This window comes from Esox lucius, chromosome 1 (assembly GCF_011004845.1).
Source record: "Esox lucius isolate fEsoLuc1 chromosome 1, fEsoLuc1.pri, whole genome shotgun sequence".
Classification (NCBI taxonomy): Eukaryota; Metazoa; Chordata; class Actinopteri; order Esociformes; family Esocidae; genus Esox; species Esox lucius.
Window position 1 is genome coordinate 12299362 of NC_047569.1, and position 26662 is coordinate 12326023.

Below are 26662 nucleotides of genomic sequence, written 5' to 3' on the forward strand. Positions count from 1 at the left end.
TAGTTTGCACTTCCAGGAGATGAGACAGCGCCATTCAAATGCACTTTCATGCGGTATTCTTGTGGCTCTGCAATGAGATCTCCACATCTGTATAAAGGCAAGACATATAAAGCATAGTATATCACAGTATGTTCCCATTATTATTCTAGATCAAGGCCTAGAATGACAGGAGTCTGTCTTCTTACCAACAATGGTACTTTCAACGGTAAAATAGCAGTCATATTGTCCATTGTATAGACCTGTTCGATTTTTTGTTTCCACTGATCTATTGTAGAGGAGCTAGGCTTCATCCAATTAATAGTGATAATTTTTCTTGCAATCATTAATAAAATATGTAACGTAGCGTTGGTCCTTAGAGAGCCAGTTTTCCTGTGTTTTCTCCAGTAGGAAAAGCAAAGCGTCCAGAGGGAAATCCCTCCTGAAGATGTTGTCCACTTCCTCTTTAATGTCTTTCCAGAATGTCTGTATCACAGAGCAGTCCCAGAATATGTGAGTATAATCCCCCACCATACCACAATTCCTCCAGCAGATGTTAGGGGCATTGTTTTTATAAATTGATACCCTAAAAAAATCAAATCATCTTCCAGTCGAATTCTTTCCATATTTGACTACCAATCCCTTTATGACTCGCCTGACATACAGTGGGGCAAAAAACTATTTAGTCAGCCACCAATTGTGCTAGTTCTCCCTCTTAAAAAGACGAGAGAGGCCTGTAATTTTCATCATAGGTACACTTCAACTATAAGAGACAAAATAAGAAAAATAAATCCAGAAAATCACATTGTAGTATTTTTTATGAATTTATTTGTAAATGATGGTGGAAAAGAAGTATTTGGTCAATAACAAAAGTTAATCTCAATACTATGTTATATACCCTTTGTTGGCAATGACAGAGGTCAAATGTTTTCTGTAAGTCTTTACAAGGTTTTTTACACACTGTTGCTGGTATTTTGGCCCATTCCTCGATGCAGACCTCCTCTAGAGCAGTGATGTTTTGGGGCTGTCGCTGGGCAACACAGACTTTCAACTCCCTCCAAAGATTTCCTATGGGGTTGAGATCTGGTGACTGGCTAGGCCACTCCAGGACATTGAAATGCTTCTTACGAAGCCACTCCTTCGTTGCCTGGGCGGTGTAAGTCATCAAAGGGAAGGTATGGGATCATTGTCATGCTGAAAGAACCAGCCACGTTTCATCTTCAATGCCCTTGCTGATGGAAGGAGGTTTTCACTCAAAATCTCACGATACATGGCCCCATTCATTCTTTCCTTTACATGGATCAGTCGTCCTGGTCCCTTTGCAGAAAAACAGCCCCAAAGCATGATGTTTCCACCCCCATGCTTCACAGTGGGTATGGTGTTCTTTGGATGCAACTCAGCATTCTTTCTCCTCCAAACACGACGAGTTGAGTTTTTTCTGTTTTGGTTTCATCTGACCATATGACATTTTCCCAATCCTCTTCTGGACCATCCAAATGCTCTCTAGCAAACCTCAGACGGGCCTGGACATGTACTGGCTTAAGCAGGGGGACACGTCTGGCACTGCAGGATCTTAGTCCCTGGCTGCGTAGTGTGTTACTTTGGTCCCAGATCTCTGCAGGTCATTTACTAGGTCCCCCCTGTGTGGTTCTGGGATTTTTGCTCACCGTTCTTGTAATTATTTTGACCCCACGGGGTGAGATCTTGCGTGGAGCCCCAGATCGAGGGAGATTATCAGTGGTCTTGTATGTCTTCTATTTTCTTATAATTGCTCCCACAGTTGATTTCTTCACACCAAGCTGCTTACCTATTGCAGATTCAGTCTTCCCAGCCTGGTGCAGGTCTACATTAATAAAGGTAACGAGTGGAGGACAGAGGAGCCTCTTAAAGAAGAAGTTACAGGTCTGTGAGAGACAGAAATCTTGCTTGTTTGTAGGTGACCAAATACTTATTTTACAGAGGAATTTACCAATAAATTCATTAAAAATCCTACAATGTGATTTTTCTTGATTTTTTTTCTCATTTTGTCTCTCATAGTTGAAGTGTACCAATGATGAAAATTACAGGCCTCTCTCATCTTTTTAAGAGGGAGAACTTGCACTATTGGTGGCTGACTAAATACTTTTTTGCCCCACTGTATATCTTCTCATGTATCATCCTCTATAATTGTATTGAGTTCCATTTCCCATTCATTTTTAAAATGAAATGTGTTGTCTGATGTTTCTCTCATACGACTTTTATAGATACGTGATATTTGATGCTTTATTGATACCACTTGTTGATTAATATGTATAAAATACCTTTCAACTTCAGTTGGATTTCTTTGAAGACTTTCCCAGTCTGTGTGCTTTGTGATGTAGTGTTGTATTTGTAGGTATCTATATAAGTAATTTGAGGGCAAGTCAAACTTTTCCTAAAGGTGTTGATTGCACAGTGTTGTTTTCAAACAGCTGATTTATAATCACCAACCCCTTTTCCATCCATCTTCTGTATGCTAGGCCCACCAAAGATGGGAGAAAATCTGTTTCCAAGGATGGGCATTGCCCATGATAGAGCTAGATACCTTTAATTGCTTCTGGGCCCTGTTCCAAACCTTTAATGTGTGTTTGACCCAGATGTTTTTAATTCTTATTTTTTTCTGAGCCTTTTGACTAAGAAATGAAAGAGTAGATATTTATATCCCTTCCAAGGAATTCTGTTCAAAGGGTAGCCATCCATTTTCTTCATCTTTGGTCACCCATGCCACTATTGCTCGAAGTTGGGCTGCCCAGTATTACATTTTATGATTAGGTAGACCCAGGCCTCCCTTTTCTTTACTTGTCATCAATATTTTTAGACGTATTCTGGGTCTCCTATTTTGCCAAATACATTTTGATATGCATTTTTCAAGAAACTTAAGTGTTGATTGTGGTACCTGAATAGGCAGAGATTGAAATAAAAAAAGGAGTCTAGGTAAAATATTTATCCTCACTGACTCTATTCGACAAAAAGTGACAAAGGCAGCATATCCCACCTTTTTATATCTTGGTTGATTTCTTTGAAAAGTTTGTTATATATGGTATATATATGGTTTTATAAAATATGTATATCCAATTAATAAATGTGTCATTAAAGCCCATATATCTGAGAGTCTGCTGAAAAAAGTCCAGTCCACCCTATCAAATGCCTTCTCAGCGTCCAAGCTGAGAAGCTGTGAAGGGGTATTCCTTTTGGCCGCAATAAATTACACATTTAAAGCACTCCTGACGATGTCCACGCCTTGTCGGTTATTAATGAAACCGGATTTATCCGGTTTTGCCAGTTTGTGTATGAATTTTTGTATTCTTTTTGCTATAATTGATGTAAGAATTTTAAGATCAACACACAAGAGGCTGATTGGACGGTAGGAGGTACACTGTGTTGGGTTTCTTTGTGGACAACACTTATTATTGCTTCTGACCACGATCCCAGGCAGGTCAGCGCATAGTTATACACCTTACACAAGATTGGGGTCAGATCCTCTGTATTCTCCTGGGAAACCATCTGTTCCTGGAGATTTGTTACTTTTAAGTTTTAAGATATTGTCTTTGATTTCTTCTTCTGAAATTGGCACAGACAACATGTCAGCTTCTTTTGATGTTAATTTAACCAATTTGATGGATACAAAAAATTACTCCATCTTGTCTTTTTTGTGTGGATCCACCTGTTCTTCATATAACTTTCTATAGAATGTGGCAACAGCCTCTGTAATATCATTAGGCTGTGTTAAGATTCCGTCACTATCTGGCCTTTTTTTTTGTGAACTGTCCTGCTTTTGTGATGGTAGTTTTAACGATCAGAACTCTTTAAGAAGGAAGTTCAGAGATGAAATATTCTCTGCACAATTAACAGTTTATTATTCATTTGCAAATAAGAGAGACGTGTCAAACGCTTACCAACTTAATCATCCGAGGAGTCTCTAACTCAGTACATGCACAATCCGTATATATTACATAGAAAAAGGGGTGTGGTAAGTTGCCCATCTGTCCTTTGTCAATATAACACATTCCCTTTGTTCTATCACATGTCCTGGGCTTGACACAAGGGGCATGTTGTCCTTCCCCCATCTGGTTAACTTTCTCAACCCTTCAGGGGGACTTCATCTGGACAACCTGCAGATTTACGATCAACCCTATAATCTACTGTTACCAATCAAGAATGCCCCCTAAGACATATACCAGATCCCCTCTCCCACACTCTTCTATTTATCTAAACAAGGGGATCATTAAGAATGCATCAGGTTTCAGAATTTCCACAACACTATTCTGCTCTTTCCACAATTGGAAAGCCAAAAGGCGGTTTGCTTTGTTTCCCATTTCATTATATTTTCTATTTATGAATCTTGAAGCCCCCTCTGCTTTGCATATTAGTAAAACCTCCAGTTTTTTCCTTGTCTCTTTCAGTGCATGCAGTACTTCTTGTTTCTTAGATTGTTGATGTTCTGTTTCTAGTTACTTAATTTCTTTCTCTAGCTCATCCTGTTGCCTTAACCTTTGCTTTTTCAATCTGGAGGAAATGGCAATACAGCCCCTCATTACGGCCTTAGCCCCTTCCCATAAAGTTATTGGAGAAACGGTGTCATCCTCATTTGCCTCAAAATCATTTCTTAATTCCTTGTGTATCTCTTGTTTAATTACATCGTCACTTAACAATGAGACATTGAGTCTCCAGTACTTAAATGTTTTGGTTGGCCCAATATTTATTTTTAGGGTAATTGGAGCATGATCCAATATGGTAATTGGCTCGATTTTACACTCCTTGACCCTATAGAGATCTGGTCCAGATATTAAGAACATGTCCAACCTGGAGTAACTGCCATGTACCTGTGACATAAATGTAAAGTCCTTCTCTTTTGGATGTAGGCGCCACCATACATCCACCAAGCCCAGTTCACTCATCATTGCCTGTAGTGTAGTGGACTTCCTAGATACCGAGCCCATTTCTGCAGGTAGCCTATCCATGTTTTGTCTCAGGACACAATTAAAATCGCCCCCTATTAACAAAACCCCCATTCCTGTGTCTGCTAATAGCGTTGCTATATCTTTAAAAAAGGCAGAACAATCTTAATTTGGGGCATATACATTTAGCATTGTTACTCTTGTGCCATAAATTTCCCCCTTTATAATGACATATCTACCATCTTTATCTCTAAATGTTTCTGTATGATTAAAGTAAACTGATTTATTAAAGAGGATGGCCACGCGCTGTTTTCTCCCCTTTACAAAAGCTGAATAATTGGTCCACCCACTCTTTTCAGTTTCAAATGCTCTTTTTCTGATAGATGGATTTCTTGGATCATTGCTATAGAACAATGTCATTTTTTAAGTTGGCTAAGTATTTTTTACCTCTTGACTGGATTGCCTAAGCCCTTAACATTATAGCTTATGCAATTTAGACTACTCATAGTAATTATCTGGGCATATTTGGAACCTATCTTTGTGCCTTCTTATATCACTCATTCTTGACATTTAAACACCTGCCAACACAGCTCTACCTGTGACCAAACTAACACTCAAGGTGACAATAACAAATCCAACACAACATAAAATGTCAAACCATATAAACAAAACAAATTCACATACCCAAACAGTTTGCTGTAGGCCTACAGAAAAATAAAGGAATGGGCCCTAGGCTAAGCAAACCATATCCCGGTGTAGCCTGGGCAGAGGATGGCTGTTACGTTCAGTCCTCCCCAGGAGGGGAGTGGGAGCCACGCCACTGCACAAGGACGCCCTGCAGCCAGCAAAAGGGTATGGGGTCGTAGTGCGAGTAAGGACACAACACACAGAAGTACCGTACAAAGCAGGCTTTTATTTAGCCACGGAAATAATATCAGGGAGATGAGGAGAACTGGCAGTACCAAATCAAAGAAAGAAACAAACAGCCTCCCACCCCCTTACCTGTCCTAACTCCCACCCAAAACACAGAAGCTAATCTGGCACACTATCAAGGCGCCCTACCCAAACTTACAGTAGGTGGCCTGGCCAGGTGTAACTAGTGTGCCTAGACAGGGGAGTTACCCTACGTGCAGGGATGTAGACTCCGGAGCAGGGCTAAACTACTCCTCACACCCTGTAGAAACAAGAAAAAATAACAATGTTAGGCAATGTACCAAATTCAACCACACACACACAGCTCTCACTCCAAACCACGCAAAAACCACTTAACTACACCCACAACAACCCTAACCACAAAACACTTCACAACAAACCAGAAACCACATACACAACCTTATGCATGGAGAGTGAGAGCGAGAATGACCAAAAACCAGAAGTACATATACTGCTCAGAAATGCATGATGGGACAGATGATGAGTGGAAACAGCTGAAACGGGTAACGGGGTAGGCGGAGTCATTGATGAGCTTGATTGAAGAATATTGTCACCTGTACTGAGAAGACACACATACAGAGCAGAACAAAACACATACACAGAACACTACAGAGATATTGAACAGGGGACGTAACACGCCCACCACAAAAAGACGCAACGAATAGTTAGTGTCACCAATCTGTACACAACGTTCCCTGTAAACAATCACTCCGGCAGCGGAAGTCTCACCAGACTCGCGAGAGCGCGTCAGCAACAACGTTGTTGGAACCCTTAATATGGTGGATAGTGAGGTTGTATCCCTGCACAATCAACGCCCACCGCATCAACCGCCTGTTGCTGTTGTACATCCTGCTGAGGAAAACTAGAGGATTATGATCGGTGTAAACAACCACAGGTAAGGCACTAGACCCCACATACACTTCAAAGAATTGTAACGCTAACAGTAGTGCCAACGTCTCTTGCTCGACTGTAGAATAACGTGTCTGACAGGGTGTGAATTTCTTAGAATAGAAACAAACGGGCCTATCGATCCCTTCATCATCCTCCTGTATCAGAACTGCCCCTGCACCCATACTACTGGCATCGACTTCCAGCTTGAAAGGCTTGCTGGGATCGGGTGCTGCTAAAACCGGGGAGGAACAGAGAAGAGCCTTAGCTGACTCAAACGCCTGTTGACACTCTGCAGACCACGTAAACTGTACCTTCGGGCTCAGTAATGAGGTGAGAGGAGTTATTACGGTAGAGAAATTCTTACAGAATGTACGGTAATAACCAACCATACCAACAAATCGCCGCAGCTGGCGTCTGGTGGTTGGCACAGGGTATGAAACGATAGCTTCCACTTTCCTAGCTATGGGACGTACCTCGCCCCTACCTACTTCCTTCCCTAAGTAGGTCACTGTTGCCACTGTTGAAATCACATTTCGCTAAATTCAGCGTTAGGGAGGCTGCTGCTAAACGACGGAACAACATCCGCTAACGTGGCTACATGCTCTTCCCACGACGAAGAGTGTACCACGATGTCATCTAAGTAGGCCGTACATTTGGGCACATCTGCTAACACCACGTTGACTAAGCGCTGGAAGGTGGCTGGGGCATTGCGCATTCCAAACGCCATTACGGTATACTGCAGGAAATCGTCTGGCGTTACAAAGGTGGAAATATCAGAAGCGCAGGAGGACAACGGCACCTGCCAATATCCCTTCAGCATATCTAATTTGCTGACATAAACCGCTGAACCAATGGTATCAACGCAATCGTCAATTCTGGGCATAGGATATGAATCAGGTACGGTAATAGCATTTACTCGCCTATAATCCGTACACAACCTAGAAGTACCGTCTGGTTTGGGTACCAAAATACAGGGAGCGCTCCACGGACTGTGGCTAGGTATAGCCATGTCGTTTTTAGTTAGATACTCAGTTTCCTTCCTCATTACCTCTCTTTTTCGGGCGTTAACACGGTAGGGGTGCATTCTGATGGGCGACGCATTTCCTACGTCGATGTCATGCTCCAACACTGTTGTGCGGCTGGGAACGTCCTGAAAGAGACTGGGAAACGAATGAATAAGGTGAATGAGTTCTTCCTGTTTCTTGTTGTCTAAATGCACCATTATAGACGGCAACACTTTCTTCATTTCTGAATTGTTTAACCTTTCACTGATCCTTATACCAGACTGTTCTTTTAAACCGTCCTCCATGTCATCCTCAGGGCAGACCTCTGCCACCAGCATCCCAGCTACCGGACCTGGAGCACCACATGGGCTGGTCTCTGTTGGGCTAACAGGTTTGTTAACATTTACGGTGCGGTATTCTTTGAGCATATTAACATGGCATAAGCGGTGAGGGCGCCTTCTCTCAGGGGTTCTTATGATGTAATTTGTTTCACTTATGCATTTTTCCACAGTGTATGGACCACAATAATGAGCTGATAAAGACGAACCTGGCACCGGTAACAACACTAGTACCTGATCTCCAGGGACAAACACACGTTTCACAGCCTTTTTGTCATACCTTATTTTCATCCGTTTCTGGGTGCTGGAAAGAGACTCCTTAGCTAGTTCACATGCTTTATGCAACCTTTCACGGGTCTTGGTCACATAGTCCTATACATTACTCACTGTACTCTGCGTTGAACTCAGCATTTGTTCCTTTAACACATGTAATGGTCCTCGCCTGGTCTGAAAGCAGATGTGATTAAGCATTGCAATGCATGCAAGACATGTCAGCTAGCAGGAAAGCCTAATCAGGGGGTTCCCCGTGCGCCGCTACATCCCATACCGGTGGTGGGGGAACCATTTGACAGGATAATCATAGACTGTGTTGGCCCTCTCCCAAAAACTAGAGCAGGAAACCAGTTTCTGCTGACTATCATGTGTTGTGCAACCAGGTACCCAGAGGCTATCCCTCTCCGAACAATGGCAACAATTCCTCCGTGGGATTCACACACCGTGTCTTGGCCGCTGTCGTCCGTGGAAGGGTTGCTGCTCATTGTGCGTCTTCACTCACAGTTCAGCTGAGCTCCGTTAACGCCGCTGTCATTCAAAGAGGGCCGCAAGGTCCGCAGAGGGCATCACTCCCGCTGCCCCTTCCCCACGTCTCTTCCCCACAACATCTCGCCATCCATCTGCGCTCTTTCGTCTACTTTTGGATGTATGTTATACTCCGCCAGGGCTGGAAGAGCCTCTGAGAGCGTAGAGTAAGTCTGTTCCCCTGTTTGCACAAACAGTTTCAGTTGCGCTGGATAGAGGCAATTGGCTTCAGGTGTTTGATGACCTCTCGCACCTGTGTTCTCTTCCTCTGCAATTCGGAAGAGTAATCATGGTCAAAGAATATTTGGGTATCTTTGTATTTTAGTTTTTGGCTCCATGCTTGTTGAAGGATCGCATCTTTAACGGAGTAGGCCACAAATCTAATGTCTAGAGACCTAGGTATAGCCTTGGGATCTTTCGGTTTGGACGTTGTACAGGTTTTGGATTAAGTACAGATTGAATCAGCTCCATGACAAATGCCTTTACATCGTTCCCCTTGCTACCCAAAGGCACCCGATAGATTCTCAGATTGTTTCTTCTTGTTCTGTTCTGCAGATCTTCACACCTAGCTGTTAGGTCCATCTCTCGTCGTAGCAGATGTAGAATCTGAGCATTAACAATTACAATATGAATGTACGTTTCATTGGAAGTGAATGTGCCTAGATAATGAGAACAACAGAAACACCTCTGTTTAGATTATCTCTCAGTAGGTAGCGCTCTAATGACAGGAATGTTTACGATGGCCATATGGCATGGGGGTTGACTTCTAAAAAGTTAGAAACGCCCTTAATGTATAGGCTAGCTGGTAACCAACATTACAGTGAGAAGAGATTGACTGAGATGAGATTGAGGTTGTGTAAGGAAGACCAGGTCCGTAACCTCATGAACAAGACTTTCTAATGCTGCAATAAATAATATACTTTCTCTCTCCCTTGACAAACGGGTATGCTAATTATTACAACCACTATATACGAAACGGCCGATTTCTAACACGATGCTGCCGCGACCCGATGGATATGTTTTAACGATTCTGCTGAACTTCAGCTGGAGAGCTTAGGGGCTCGATTTGCAATCGCGAGGAAGAAGTTGTTTTTCCCGGTTACTGGTTGCTGAAAACAACTGAACAGTGAGTCATAAAACTACGCCATAGAACGAACTGTCAAGATTGCAAAAAGCGTTAGTTTGTCAAACAAGCCCTATGACGACCCGACTAGGCCGTGATTTTTATTGCGTGGAATCTGTCTGCGGGTGCGGACAGTCCGTCTCAATTTGTTGGGGCGTTGACCGGTGTGCTTCAGTGCTGAACTGTATTCCATGTCGCCATAGTATGATGACACTCCATTTTCCTTTTCGGGATTAGTGTGTGATATTGTATTTTTCGGCAATTATACAGTGACTTGTACAAGTAAAAATATAATGCCGTCCAGTTGTACAAATACAACAAGAGGACTGCAGCCTCTGACGCGCATGATGCGTTCATGTTTAAAAAGCAAGGCGCGAATAGGATACCATCAAGAACGAAAAGGATCATTAACAACGATGCCTGGACTCGAAATGGACAGAAAGAAAAAGAACGTTTTCCGGCTAAACAAGATGGATTCCGAGGAAGTTGTATATGGACAGATGGAGAGTGTGGTACAGACGAAGAGAGAACACAGAGGAAAGTTAAGATGGCCGAGAAAGGACAACAGTCGAAAGGCGCAAAAGGAGACAATCGAAATGGACGAAGATTCATTCTGTTTGACCACCTGGCTGACCGACAGTAGTATCAAGATGGAGTCTCTCTTATGGGATCCTGGAATCATGGACAATACTAGGAACTGACGTGAGCTTTCATAATCATTGATTCAGAGTTCTTAAATGTTTATTTCCTAAAAATGTATCGTACCTAATCATTAAATGAAGCTGGAACTTATCAAGGAAACCTGATCACCTTCCTCGGTAATAGCCAAGCTTATTTAATTAAATATTACATGTAGTTTGAGAAGCAATTGAATGTTATATAGCATGTTTTAATAGGCATTCGAAATAGCCTGTTTTGTTCTGTCATGCTTGAACATGTTTTAATAGGTATTCAAGAAATAACCTGTTTTGTCATGTGTACTTATGTAATTTTGAGTCAAACGTATTTATTGCGTTGATGATAATGTTTAAAACCGTAAGGCCTCAAGGGGGGTCTCACAATGTAGGTAAGCCTTAATCAAGGCCCACCACGTGGTACTTGTCTGTTGCTTGCTGAGCTGTTCGCTAGCACAAGTGGGTACATCTGAAACCTATGATGAATTAGAATTTGGTACAATGATTTTCTAATCTGGTAAAATAGTCTCAAGGTTGTCTTACAAAAAGGTTAACGTATTGTGTTTTCACTCTCCTTTTATATTGTATAAGTGGTAGGATGAAGAATCCACATGGTGATAGACTTGTACTTTAAGGAGACACGCAGTGTCCCATGAGGACTGAATTTTAATCCAATATAGTCATAGCCTTAAAAAAAAAAAAGGGTAATACAGCTGAAGCGAGTTTATTCCCCAACATAACAATTAGATGTATTTTAAATGCTGAATTGAGTTTGGTTAAATAATATAGTTTCTCTTATTTGTATTTACCAACGATAACTGGGATAATGCTTGTTTTCAAAACCAACACCTGATACACGTTAATGGAGTTTAAATTCTAAAATGGTAAATTGACTAATGAACAAATAGGTAATTGATGTAACCGTGTTTAAGGCCTACATTGAGTTTCCTTTGGATTACTTATTGTACCTTGATTTTAGTGATGTCATACATCTGTTTTCTGTCTGGATTGCCATTCTTAAGAGTTTCTTAATTTCCACCCTAATGTTGAGTTGTTGTATAGATAATGATGAGCACATTTCTACAAACTGCGAAAATATTAGATGGGTTGGACACTAAATCAAAATCTCCAGTTAACCAAGGATGTCGGCTAAATTGATAGGATAGTCTGAGGACCAGAAACTAACATTTGGCCTTTTTAATGGATTGCCATAAATGGGTGGAGCTCATAGTAGCAACCTTTCCCATTACATCAGAGTAGCCTATTACTAAGGGAATTTGAGTGTTCAGTCTGGTCTCATCTATGGTAATTTTATCAACAAAAGCATATACAGTTTTGGGATAAACAAACATTAAGTGAAAGCTAAATATATTTTCCTCTCAATAGCTTTAATGTTGAAATGTATGATTTTGAAACCAACTGAAGTGAGGGTAGAGACCAAAAGTCATCCCCCATTGTTGATGATAGAACAAAGAAAAAGCATAAAGTTGCGATTTAAGGTTTAGCTGACCGCCACTATTTGGAATAAAAATGAATCTAACTTTGCGAATTCCCTAAAATTTAGGAGGTTACTCAAGACACTGTTTTTCATGAGGTAGTTTGGCCGTTGCCTGTAAAAATTCTAAAGTTGTATGCTGTCGCTATGCTAATACAATTGCCCTGGTGGTTGCAACAGGTAAACCACTGCACATGGGCTGGAGTTTTTCACTCCTACAATTTAGTTGCACAGTTTATCCCCTGGGGGCCGAACAATTTAGTTAGGCATGTGCCAAGAAACTACAGGATATTATAAATGCATGATAGCCAATTTCACAGACCTGTGTGATGGTACTGTGGCAAAGACAAATTTGAGAGCTGTTTAGCTATGTGGTAAAATTTGTTAATGGGTTATATGGTTTATAATTCCTTCGCACAAGCGACCGTGTTGCACATTGATGTCTTTGTATTAGTGAATGTTTGTGTTTTTTAACTTGTTCACTTTGTTTTGATGAATATACAGGATGCAACTCCTTATCGAATGGATTATAGATCCATCCCTACTACCAATTCTCTATTTTTCATGTCTGTCCTGAAAAGATGGCCAGTGTGGGTTCAGGATGGCGCCTCCTGTAGCCTTATTTGTCATTGTTTTGCATTCACTCATGGTGTCATTTTCCATTGACTTAATGAAGTGAAGGCAGGGGGGATGTATGATATGATAATTGATTATGATTGGAAAGAGTTGAGCTTAGGGCTCAAGGCAAATCAAATTGGTATTTATAAGGAGTTTTGTGAAAAAATTAGTTTTTCCTGTTTGCATAGCTATAACGGAGCATTGGCATCTGTTATGTTTTACATTTTCCATTTACAGGATGTTTTTAATTGGTTTATTTGGAAATTGTTTTGGTTGATGTAAGGTCTAACATTTTAATGGTTGAATAGTATAGATCTAACCATTTCTGATTTGGCTAAGCAAAGTCAAGTCTGACAATTTTATTCCACTGCTAGCTGCTATCGGGCATTAATATAGCACAAGGAGTCATAAAACAACCAAGCCAGTTCTGGATGGGAAAGGAACTTTGACATAGACTTTTATGGAAACTTGTCTGAATAGAGTGTACACTTCACTCTTATGATGGAACTTCTGAGATCCACAAGTTTTCAGGACTGATCTATTGTCTTCATTGTTGGGAGTTGACGGAACCATACCCAGTGGATGAAAGTCCGATGGACTGTTGAACCACACTAATCGTTGTTTTGCAGTTATACTTTCAACAGATCAGGACATCACAACCCCTTTTCTGATGATACATCATGTCACTGACTGGACACAGACAACTGAGTGTGTGAGTACCAGCAACATGTTCAAGAAGGACTTCTACAACCACATTGGTTGAATCTGTTTCATATTTTCCTGACCACTCACATGGCAGAACGATGCCAGGGTCAGATCACTTGGCTTCACACTCCATTTATAGATGAATCGTTGACAGTGAGATGAGGAGAATCCACCTGAGTCCTGAAGGACTCCAAATACTACAGGTCAGAGGACCACGGGCCAGTTGACTGGAAAGGTCACAGGGTCCCAACACAGTGGAATACACTGTTGTGGTGTTAATCTTGATTAAGTGAAGTGTTGGAAACTCACTTATCCATTATACACCTACACTGACTTGTTAGGACAACCAGGCAAATTGCTGGGTCCACATCACACTGACTGCAATAATTGATTTTGGAACTTTCATCACTGATGCAAGACAAAGAAAACTGAAGACGAGAACTGAAGGACACTTGATTGGAAACTTACTTCTTTCCTTACAATCTAAGATTTTCCTAAATAAACTGATATGGTGATTTCATATGTATGAAGGTTTGTTTCTCGCAAGACAGGTGGGAAACTCTACACGATGACAATCCCAGTATTGGACTTCGGCGTATTTGTGATGATGCTTAATTATCTACATTATGATGGCTATCATGGTTTGTTTGGACAGTAAATTGTTCCCTATTATAGATGGTCCCTGACAAAGGTAGATGTTTTCCCTATTTTACAGGTAGAAATCTGTCACAGGTACAACAGGATATGCATAAGTCTTTTGTATGATTTTGTTGCATGGATCATGATACGGACAAGGGGGGTTTTGATTGTTCAATGGACTTTGGGGGAAATGTTTTAATCATGATGTCATGTTGAGTCTGGTTTTCTGCTGAACACCGTTAACACTGATAATAACCTGTTGATGTCAATATTTCTTGACCTTTATAATCTGAGGTGGGGACAGGATTGATGACTGTCATACATTGAGTTATGTGTCGGAGTGTGGTGTGTCAATTGTCCTGTTTACATTCATTTTCATTTGAGGAACAATAAGACCTGATTGGTCAGATACTCATTTTGTTCTTTCATTTTAGTCATTTGTAACATATGCATATGGGCCTTTTCTTTTCATTAGGAATTGAATTGTAATGTTTTATCAAACATGTAATGTTTTTCTTTAAATGTTTGATAGGGGGGACTGTAGAATCTGAGCATTAACAATTACAATATGAATGTACGTTTCATTGGAAGTGAATGTGCCTAGATAATGAGAACAACAGAAACACCTCTGTTTAGATTATCTCTCAGTAGGTAGCGCTCTAATGACAGGAATGTTTACGATGGCCATATGGCATGGGGGTTGACTTCTAAAAAGTTAGAAACGCCCTTAATGTATAGGCTAGCTGGTAACCAACATTACAGTGAGAAGAGATTGACTGAGATGAGATTGAGGTTGTGTAAGGAAGACCAGGTCCGTAACCTCATGAACAAGACTTTCTAATGCTGCAATAAATAATCTACTTTCTCTCTCCCTTGACAAACGGGTATGCTAATTATTACAACCACTATACGAAACGGCCGATTTCTAACACAGATAACGTATAGCTCTCTCGTACCTTATCCCATTGTCTTCATCCGCACTTATACGTTCTTCCACAGCCATGGTTCTCTTCTCTAATTTTCAGTTTTATCAGTTCTATCATTGATGCTAGTTTGGTCTGATTATGTCCTTCTCAGTTTTCTGACCTTAGCTTTTCTAACTCGGCTACTATTTTAACGCATCCTGTTTACTCGCAGGTCTGTTTCTAGAAGACTTTCATCTCATCTCTCATCTTCATCCGGTATCGGGTCGCGGGGACAGCAGCTCCAGCAGGGGACCCCAAACTTCCCTTTCCCGAGCAACATTTGCCAGCTCTGACTGGGGGATCCCGAGGCGTTCCCAGGCCACTGTCGAAATATAATCTCTCCACCTAGTCCTGGGCTTACCCCGAGGTTTCCTCCCAGCTGGACATACCTCCCTAGGGAGACGTCCTGGGGGCATCCTTAACAGATGCCTGTACCACCTCAACTGGCTCCTTTCGATGCAAAGGAGCAGCGGCTCTACTCCGAGTTCCTCACGGATGACTGAGCATCTCACCTTATCTCTAAGGGAGAAGCCAGCCACCCTTCTGAGAAAACCCATTTCAGCTGCTTGATCTAGTTATTTCGGTCATGACCCAGCCCTCATGAACGAAAATTTACCGGTATATTGAGAGCTTTGCCTTTACGGCTCAGCTCTCTTTTTGTCACAACGGTGCGGTAAAGCGAATGCAATACCACCCCTGCTGCTCCGATTCTCCGGCTAATCTCCCGCTCCATTGTCCCCTTACTCGCGAACAAGACCCAAAGATACTTGAACTCCTTTACTTGGGGTAACGCCTCAATCCCTACCTGGAGGAGGCACTCCATCGGTTTCCTGCTGAGAACCATGGCTTCAGATTAAGAGGTGCTATTCTTCATCCCAACCGCTTTGCACTTGGCTGCGAACAGGTCCAGTGAGTCCTGAAGGTCACAGACCGATGATGCCATCAGGTCCACATCATCCGCAAAAAGCAGCGAAATCCCCAGACAACCGAACTGCAACCCCTCCCCACCCCGACTACGCCTCGATATCCTGTCCATAAAAGTTACAAACAGGATTGGTGACAAAGCGCAGCCCTGGCGGAGGCCAACCCCCACCTGGGACAAGTCTGACATACTACCGAGAACACGAACACAGCTCTCACTTTGGATGTACAGGGATTGGATAGCCCACAGAAGTGCTCCTTCCATCGCCCAATTACCTCCTCAGCTGAGGTCAACAGTGTTCCATCCTTACTGTACACAGTTTGCATAGTTCCCCAGTTTTCCCCTCCTGAGGTGGCAGACAGTTTTTTCAGAAGCACCTTGGAGCCGACCGAAAGTCCTTCTCCATGGCTTCACCAAACACATCCGCTGTTTTGCCTCTTTCACAGCAGAGGTCGCAGCCCTTCGCGTCCGGCGGTACACTGCAACCGGCTCTGGAGTCCTCCTTCAGTCGGACAGCTTCCCTGACCACTGGTGTCCACCAGGGTGTTCAAGGGTTACCGCCCCTTGATGCACCTAAGACCTTTCGACCTCAGCTCCCCGCCGCAGCTTCAGCAATGGAGGCTCTGAACATCGACCACTCAGGTTCAATGCCCCGAACCTCCACAGGGATGCCAAAAAAGTTTAGCCGGAGGTGTGAGTTGAAGATCTTTTGCACGGGGGTCTCCTCCAGATGTTCCCAGTTTACCCGCACTACCCCTTTGGGCTATCCCGTTCTGTCCAGAGTCTTCCCCCACCCCCTGACCCAACTCACCACCAAATGGTGATCGGTTGACAGCTCCGCCCCTCTCTTTACCCAAGTGTCCAAACATGCGGCCTCAGATCCGATGACATGATCACAAAATCAATCGTCGGCCTAGGGTGCTCTGGTACCATGTACACTTATGAGCATCCTTATGTTCGAACAAGATGTTCGTTATAGATAATCCATGACTAGCACAGAACTCTAACAACAAACGACAATTCGAGTTCAGATCAGGGAGGCCGTTTCTCCCTATCATTCCTCTCCAGGTGTCTCCATCATTGCCCACGTGTGCGTTGAAGTCCCCCAGCAGAATTATGGAGTCCCCTACTGGAGCCCCATACAGGACTCCATTCAGGGTCTCCAAGAAGGCCAAATACTCCGAACTGCTGTTCGGGGCATATGCACATACAACAGTCAGAGGTCCCCCCCCCCCAACCCGTAGGCGTAGGGACGCGACCCTCTCATCCACTGGGGTAAACTCCAACATAGTGGCACTCAGCCGGGGGCTTGTGAGTATCCTCCACAAGTTCTGGCTCCTTTCCCCACAGGGAGGTGACGTTCCACGTCCCCAGAGCCAGCCCCTGCTGCCTGGGTCTGGTCCGTCAAGGCCCCTGGCCTTCACTGCCATCCATATGGCAGCACACACGACCCCAGTGGTTCCTCCCATGAGTGGTGGGCCCATAGGATGGAGAGGGCGGTGCCACATAGATTTTCCGGGCTATGCCCGACCGGGCTCCGTGGCAAACCCGGCCACCAGGTGCTCGCCGGTGAGCACTCCCTCTGGGCCTGGTTCCAGACGGGGGCCCCGGGCTTCCTCTGAGCAGGTTTTTTCAGGGTCTGGGAAAAGAGGGTGCGCAAATGGTGGTGTAGGGTTTCTTGAGATGCAAGGGTGGGTGGTGTGGGGTTTGAGTAGCAGTTACCTTTGGTTCATTCTCTGAGAGTTACCAATAAATAAGAGCTAGATTTTCCTGGTTTGCAGCTGAAATTCTTTTTTACTCTGTATAAGAATCAAGAGATGGTGTCTGTCCTTAGTGATACACCCGTGTCAACCCAAACTTATGAAATAGGTAGCAGAACGGAGGAATGGAAAAAAAGTTCCAGAAATATACAATGCACCAAAGAAGAATGTTTATAGAACACAAATACCACTGTTTAAGCAGCTGATAGATCAGCATGACATTGCTGATGGAAAAATGCTTTCATAGACTACCAGAGAATTTCGAGATCAAATCTAGTGATAACTTAAAATATATTTACGATCCAATCAATTCACTATTACAGATCTATTCTACTAAGAAAGAACCCCTACATACAGATTCTCAAGGCGGTAGCACGTTTGAACAGGGTGTATTTAAACCCTTGCTTGGTGTTTAAACCCTTGCTTGGTGTTTTACTCGTAATTTGAGTAAAAACGTGTTTAACGTAGTCAATAGTACAGTACGTCCTGTAGTCAATAGTACGTCCTGGCTGTGCCCCTAGCCATCTCTACGCTGGGCTCGGGGCATAGCCAGGACAGGACAGGAGGTGGCATCTGGCCACCACTAATCCTTTTTGGTTTCCCCAATTGGAGGCAGGTGTTAGTCATTGCCTCCAATTGGGGACCCTATTTAAGTTCAGCCATGCCAGCACATTTTGGTTTTGTCCTGTTGAAGTTAACCCACGGCACTTGTTGCTGCCTTTTGTTTTCATTAAAAGATGGATTATCTCCATTACCTCTACTCTGCGCCTGTGTCCTTCTCCTCCCACGACCGTGACAGGTACAGACTTTGCTACGGAGTTTAAAGTACACAGCAAAGTGCTTAGAGCTATAAGAGTGGCATCTCAAAGTCAGGATACCAAAGTTAAGATCTCCGTATATGGGTGTACGGTTTACAAAATTGCTAATGCTTTGATTATAGTTAGTTGTCCGGTTTATGGTGACATAGCAAACAAAGTTAATTATTTTATAGAGATATTTAGCTTCCTCGTGGACGAGTGGGCCAGTATTTCTCTTGTGCTTTACAATATTCACGACTTTTTTAGGCAAGGCGAGAATTTAAAATGCTGGGGCCATTTGAAAAATCAATAAATTAGATTCTCCCGTGGGCTCACCACCCACAGGAGGGACCATAAGGGGCCGGTGCGAAGAGGATCGGGCGGCAGTCGAAGGCAGGGGCCTAGACAACCCGATCTCTGGACACGGAAACTGGCTCCAGGGACGTGGAATGTCACCTCGCTGGCGGGGAAGGAGCCTGAGTTGGTGCGTGAGGTTGAGAGGTTACGATTAGAGGTAATCGGGATCACCTCTACACACGGCTTGGGCTCTGGAACCACACTCCTTGAGAGAGGATGGACTCTTCACCACTCTGGAGTTGCCCATGGTGAGAGGCGGCGGGCTGGTGTGGGTTTGCTTATAGCTCCCCAGCTCTGCCGCCATGTGTTGGAGTTTACCCCGGTGAACGAGAGGGTCGTTTCCCTGCGCCTACGGGTCAGGGATAGGTCTCTCACTGTTGTTTGTGCCTACGGGCCGAACGGCAGTGCAGAGTACCCGACCTTCTTGGAGTCTCTGGGAGGGGTGCTGGAAAGTGCTCCGACTGGGGACTCTATTGTTCTACTGGGGGACTTCAACGCCCACGTGGGCAACGACAGTGACACCTGGAGGGGCGTGATTGGGAGGAACGGCCCCCCGGATCTGAACCCGAGTGGTGTTCAATTATTGGACTTCTGTGCTAGTCACAGTTTGTCCATAACGAACACCATGTTCAAGCATAAGGGTGTCCATCAGTGCACGTGGCACCAGGACACCCTAGGCCGCAGGTCGATGATCGGCAGGCCCAATCGTACTGTAAGGGTCTGCTGGGAACGTCTGGCCGAGTCTCCTGTCAGAGAGATCTTTAACTCCCACCTCCGGCAGAGTTTCGACTGGATCCCGAGGGAGGTTGGAGATATTGAGTCCGAGTGGACCATGTTCTCCACCGCCATTGTCGAAGCAGCCGCTCGGAGCTGTGGCCGTAAGGTCTCCGGTGCCTGTGGAGGCGGCAATCCCCGAACCCGGTGGTGGACACCGGAAGTAAGGGATGCCGTCAAGCTGAAGAAGGAGTCCTATCAGGCCTGGTTGGCTTGTGGGACTCCTGAGGCAGCTGACGGGTACCGACAGGCCAAGCGGGCTGCAGCCCGGGTGGTTGTGGAGGCAAAAACTCGGGCCTGGGAGGAGTTCGGTGAGGCCATGGAGAAGGACTATCGGCTGGCCTCGAAGAGATTCTGGCAAACCATCCGGCGCCTCAGGAGAGGGAAACAGTGCCCTACCAACGCTGTTTACAGTAGAGGTGGGCAGCTGTTGACCTCAACTGAGGATGTCGTCGGGCGGTGGAAGGAGTACTTCGAGGATCTCCTCAATCCCGCTGACACGTCTTCCATTGAGGAAGCAGAGGATGAGGGCTCAGAGGTGGACTCGTCCATCACCCGGGCTGAAGTCACAGAGGTGGTCAAGAAACCCCTCGGTGGCAAGGCACCGGGGGTGGATGAGATCCGCCCTGAGTACCTCAAGTCTCTGGATGTTGTGGGGCTGTCTTGGTTGACACGCCTGTGCAACATCGCGTGGCGGTCGGGGACAGTGCCTCTGGGATGGCAGACCGGGGTGGTGGTCCCTCTTTTTAAGAAGGGGGACCGGAGGGTGTGTTCCAACTATAGGGGGATCACACTTCTCAGCCTCCCCGGGAAAGTCTATGCCAGGGTTCTGGAGAGGAGAATACGGCCGATAGTAGAACCTCGGATTCAGGAGGAACAGTGTGGTTTTCGTCCGGGCCGTGGAACACTGGACCAGCTCTATACCCTCCCATGGAGGGTTCATGGGAGTTTGCCCAACCAATCCACATGTGTTTTGTGGATTTGGAGAAAGCATTCGACTGTGTCCCTCGCGGCATCTTGTGGAGGGTGCTTGGGGAATATGGGGTCCTGGGTCCTTTGCTAAGGGCTGTCAGGTCCCTGTACAACCGAAGCAGGAGCTTGGTCCGCATTGCCAGCAGTAAGTCAGACTTGTTCCCAGTGCATGTTGGACTCCGGCAGGGCTGCCCTTTGTCACCGGTTCTGTTCGTAATTTTTATGGACAGAATTTCTAGGCGCAGCCAGGGGCCGGAGGGTGTCGGGTTTGGGGACCACACAATTTCGTCTCTGCTCTTTGCAGATGATGTTGTCGTGTTGGCCCCTTCTAACCAGGACCTTCAGCATGCACTGGGACGGTTTGCACCCGAGTTTGAAGCGGTGGGGATGAAAATCAGTACCTCCAAATCCGAGGCCATGGTCCTCAGTCGGAAAAGGGTGGCTTGCCCACTTCAGGTTGGTGGAGAGTGCCTGCCTCAAGTGGAGGAGTTTAAGTATCTAGGGGTCTTGTTCACGAGTGAGGGAAGACGGATCGGTGCAGCTTCTGCAGTAATGCAGTCGATGTATCGGTCTGTCGTGGTGAAGAAAGAGCTGAGCCGCAAGGCGAAGCTCTCGATTTACCAGTCAATCTACATTCCTACTCTCACCTATGGTCATGAGCTTTGGGTCATGACCGAAAGGACAAGATCTCGGATACAGGCGGCCGAAATGAGCTTTCTCCGCAGGGTGGCCGGGCGATCCCTTAGAGATAGGGTGAGAAGCTCGGTCACCTGGGAGGAGCTCAGAGTAGAGCCGCTGCTCCTCCACATCGAGAGGGGTCAGCTGAGGTGGCTTGGGCATCTTTTTCGGATGCCTCCGGAACGCCTTCCTGGGAAGGTGTTCCGGTCCCGTCCCACCGGGAAGAGACCCCCTGGAAGACCTAGGACACGCTGGAGGGACTATGTCTCCCGGCTGGCCTGGGAACGCCTCGGTGTCCCCCCGGAAGAGCTAGAGGAAGTGTCTGGGGAGAGGGAAGTCTGGGCATCCCTGCTTAGACTGCTGCCCCCGTGACTCGGCCCCGGATAAGCGGAAGAAGATGGATGGATGGAATAAATTAGATTGGTAAACAGGTCTCCAAAAACAGTTATAGAGTTTCATTATTCTCTCTTTACCGTTCAGTCATTTGTTGAAGAACTCAAGTAACCATCTCTCAAGAAAAAAACTCTTGCCAATTCAAAAAGGATTTTGCTCTTTCAACATGTTAAAAGTTAAGAGATGATGCTAATGTAACATTATATTTAACTAAGATGATGATGAAAGCCACTTAACAAGTTTCTAAAATTGTAGGATTTTCAACATGTCGTTTGATCAGTTTCTGTCGGAAGTCATCGACTTAACGGAATCAAGGCTTGAAGATGTCAAAGCTCCGGACGGTTCCTCTCCATCAAGATATGTAATAGGTGAGATTTAATTAATTTATTGATATACTGTAATGTTGTTTTTATAGCTGACATTCCGCCACCAGAATCAAGATCGTTGTATTGACCATGGAACCTGCCCTCAAATCAAGTTGTTTCCTGGTGTATAGAGGAATTTAATGGTGAAGATGGAAATGACAAGCTACTCCCCTTCTGTACTAATCCCAATTTTCTTGACAATTCACAAAAATTCTACGTGCCTACTATTCCTCCTTCTCCGAAGTTATTAAATAATCACATACAGATTTCAGCACAGGTGCATCGAAGTTATTCACCAAGCTCTTGGTCTGATCCAGGATATCTGCAAGAAGTTGCTACTTATGGTAAGAATTCTATTAATAAATGTATTATTATTTTACGTATGCTTCATTTATCGTTTTAAAAATGTTTAATTACAGATTCTGACGAGGCGTACCGAGATTTACCCAAAGTCCTCCTGGACCCTGCACAGAATAAAATCGGTACAAAAAAATTTCTCTGCAGAATTGCCTACCACAAACACTGGATCGTTTTCTACCAAACACTCAAGCTGTAAGAAATGGTATTATTTTAAACGTTATATTGTAAAACTTTATTGTATTGTAAAACGTATTACACATTTTTCTAATTATTTAATCCTTTCGGACAATGTAGATGTATCAGACTCTGACGATCCGCAAGATGGCAGTGCTGATCAACTTGCCCCATTTTAGGGTGGCCTTTTATTGTGGCCTGCCTAAGGCACACCTGTGCAATAATCATGCTGTCTAATCAGCATCTTGAGATGCCACACCTGTGAGGTGGATTGATTATCTCGGCAAAGGAGAAGTGCTCACTGACATAGATTTGGACAGATTTGTGAACAATATTTGACAGAAATAGGCCTTTTGTGTACATGCAGGAAGTCTTAAATATTTGAGTTCAGCTCATGATAAATGGGGGCAAAAACAAAAGTGTTGAGTTCATAATTTTGTTCAGTTTATTTTTCAGATTGCACCATGATTGTGTTAGTTTTCTTGCTAGTTCAAGGAGAAATCTGCAGATGTGAAATAGTATCTGAAGTTTTGGTACACTATGAAATCTGGATTTAGGGCAGTGTATTTGGGTTTGTTTTTAGTTGGTGGTGTTTTCTGTTTTTTTATTTTTATAATGTAGCTAATGCAGTTAAATAATCCAGTTTGTTTACTAGACATTCATGGAGTTGGCCCCCCCTTTGTAGCTACAACAGCCTCCACTCTGGAAGGCATTCCACAAGATTTCAGTGTGTGTCAGTGGGAATTTGTGTCCATTCAACCAAAATAACATTTGTGAGGCTCTATTGTTGGATCAGAAGGCCTGGCTTACAACTGTCATTCCAATACATCCTAAAGGTCACTTGAGGTCCTCCACAGCTACATTGCTGAACCATGTCTTTTTTGGACCCTGCTTTGTCCACAGGGGCACACTCATGCTGGAACATGAAAGGGCCTTCATCAAATTGTTGCCACAAATTTGGAAGCACCCAATTGTCAAAAATGTCAAATGAAAGATAACCCTTCATTTGAACTCAGGGGCCTAAACCAAACCCTGAAACACAGCCCCAGACCATTATCCCTCCTCGACCAAACTTTACTGTAAGCACTATGCATTCTAGTAGGTAGTGTTTTCCTGGTATTGCCACATCTAGTTTCGTCTTTCAGACTGCCAGATAGTGAAGCATGATCATTCACGAGAACAATGTAAGCAGTATTAGCATTAGGCAAGTGTTTTTTGTAGCAAAACATGCATTTTTAATCTATTCATTATATGACATGTACATACAAGAAATTTAGTAGCAAGTGCTCAAATCCAGAGGAAATTGCAGTTAATGACAATAACAGTTAAACTTTCTAAACAGAATAATAATGTTTGCAAATAACCATAGTTATCGTATTTAAGTTCATAACCCCAGTTTTTTTCCCTTTAGACTGTTGCAGGTTATTTTTTTAAGGAATAATTGGAATAATTAATCAGTTACTAAAAATATGTTGGTAGCTTACATCACTGCTTCCCAAAAATGTTGGGGCACTGAAATAAGCAAGGCCTTCTCTGAAAAAGACATCATCTGGATGGTAGCATAGAGCATGTTCCTCCAAAACCAGCAGATATAGTTCAGAATTTATGGTGCCTTCTCATATGTGGAAGTCACCCATGCCATGTGCACTAATACACCCCTACACCATACATTTCTAATTTTGATTTGTCAGACTGCAGAACAGTTTTCCACTTTGCCTCAGACTATCTTAAATGAGCTTGGGCCAAGAAAAGGCTGCGGCAGTTTTGGATCTTGTTTATACCTGGTTTCTTTCTTTGCGTGGTAGAGTTTTTGTGGATGCAACGATGTACTGTGTTCACAAAGTGCTTTTTAGAAGTGTTCCTGAGCCCATTCATTGATTTCCACAACAGAATCGGTTTTGGAAATCATTGAATAGAGTGCTAATGAGGACTAAACAACAAACCGGTGAAAACAATCTGAACAAAAAGGACACGCTACATTAAAGAACAGCAAAAACAAAACAGAACCTTACACCTGATTAGTTGTGTGAATTCAACACTATTATTTTTGTATTTTTTTTTTGCATTACACAACTTTTCCTGCTTTTTGTTGCCCCTGTCCTAACTTTTTCGAAACGTTTTGCTGGCATCAAATTCAAAGTGGGCATACATTTTTCAAGGAAAAATAACATTTCTCAGTTTCAGCACTTGATATGTTGTCTAGGTACAAATGATTTCCACATCATTGCATTCTGTTTAATTTACATTTTACACAGCATCCAAACTATTTTGGAAATAGAGTTGTACATTTAATACATATAAAAACTAGGAAAAGTATATTATTGATGAAGACCTACCTCACATAAATAAAACCTGTTCATGTTGTGAAGAAAACCGATTACATCTTCTACTTGTGACTATGAATGTGGAAAATGGAGATATAAAAACAAATCATAATATTTAAACCACTTTAGAACTTCAATAAATTAACTATTTGAATGCTACCTTTTTTTTCCTCATCACCATAAACCATGCGGTTTGAATGTCCTTTGTTTTCATCCCATGTATAATTGGATTAACTACGGGCAGGACTATGAAAATCATTATGCCACACAGTTTCTTTGCATTAGGGGGTATGTTCTCAAAGCGATATGACAGTATCTCAAATGTGCCAATAAATTCAAACAAGATAAATGTTACTATTTGAGCTACACAGGTCTTGGCAGCCTTGCTGCTGGTGTCAGACTGCCGATTACTGACGCATATTATAATAATTTTTATATAGGAAAATAGCTGAATACCCACACTGATGATCTGCATATTAGCTGTCAATGCCAAGCCATAAATGTTGTTAACTGTGAGATCTTCTCCACATGACAGGCGAAGCAAAGAGGGGTTGTTACAAAATACATTTTCTATGTAAGTCTTACACCTCGTAGATCTCGCCTGAAGAGCAAACAGGATCAGTATCAAAGCCAGGTCCAAACCCCATGCAACTGATATAATGACACACAATGTAAAAGGTGTCATGATTGAGGGATATTGAAGTGGTTTGCAAATGGCAAGATATCTATCAATTGACATTGCTGCAAGTATGAAAAGTACACCACCCCCATACATGTGACATAGAAAGGCCTGAAAAACACATGTTGGGTAGTACACAGTGTGGGTCTGTGTCACGATATCTGCCAACACCCTGGGTAGTATACTGCTGATTCCTATCAGGTCATTCAGGGGGAGACTGAAGAGGATGTAAAACATGGGCTTGTGGAGAAGCTGCTGCGTGATGATCAACAGCATGATGGTCAGGTTACAGAAGACAGAGAACAAGTAGAGTAGGAGACCAATGATGAACACAATGTAGGTCACTGGGGTAGGGATGTCCAAACTGGCAATCTGCAAGTGGTAACTGAATGTCTGATTAAGAGCCTGGCCTGTCATAATAAAATGTCCAGACCTAAAAAAAACAAGCAAACAAGCACATTTTATGTACACAATGTATTTTGGTAACACTATATGAATCATTATGCAACTCACACAGTAATAACTGTAGTTACAAAATTGCCAGTTATAGGCTGTCTTAACACGCCATTTTCTGCACATCATTCCCAACCGTGTTTAGATTAAACAATGGCATAATTTACTTTCCATTTTTTTAGGCCAAATCCTCTTTGTATTTTATAGATCCATAAATGTATTCCATCTTCCCTTGAATTAGTGAACTGTCATGAACATGCTAAAAAAAAACATCTTTCTCACTGCTGCCACTCAACTAGTGACACCAACATAAGCACTTGAAGAAGGGCATCAGTCATATGTAAACCAATGTAAGACATTCCTTTAAAAAAAGAAAACACTCAATAAAATAGTTTATTCTTGTTTGTAAATATTCTAGATTTGTATTTACATTTTATTTAGAAAAAGGAATTGCAGGGCTAATTATATCAAGGTTATATTTCTTTGTACTCAAAAAATAACCAAATTCTGAATTTGATTAACTGTGCACGTTCCAATTACTTACCCAACTTTATTGGTTTTACTGTAATTAAAGTGTAA

General features: G+C 43.3%; 1 protein-coding gene and 1 long non-coding RNA gene across 2 annotated transcripts; one reads left to right on the forward strand and one right to left on the reverse strand.

The window, feature by feature from the left end:
• The first annotated feature begins 6949 nt into the window (after positions 1-6949).
• Positions 6950-8093, forward strand: LOC117594810. Its single transcript, XR_004576062.1, has 3 exons — positions 6950-7046; positions 7793-7896; positions 8037-8093. It is a non-coding gene; the product is annotated as an uncharacterized LOC117594810 (long non-coding RNA).
• Positions 8094-25096: 17003 nt separating this feature from the next.
• Positions 25097-26047, reverse strand: LOC105008518 (putative gustatory receptor clone PTE03). The gene has a single exon (XM_034293405.1). The coding sequence runs from the start codon at positions 26045-26047 to the stop codon at positions 25097-25099; it is 951 nt and encodes a 316-aa protein (XP_034149296.1).
• Positions 26048-26662: the final 615 nt, after the last annotated feature.

Coding starts and splice junctions, on each gene's coding strand:
- LOC105008518 (XM_034293405.1), bottom strand. CDS start 26,047: ATGACAGGCCAGGCTCTTAATCAGACATTCAGTTACCACTTGCAGATT.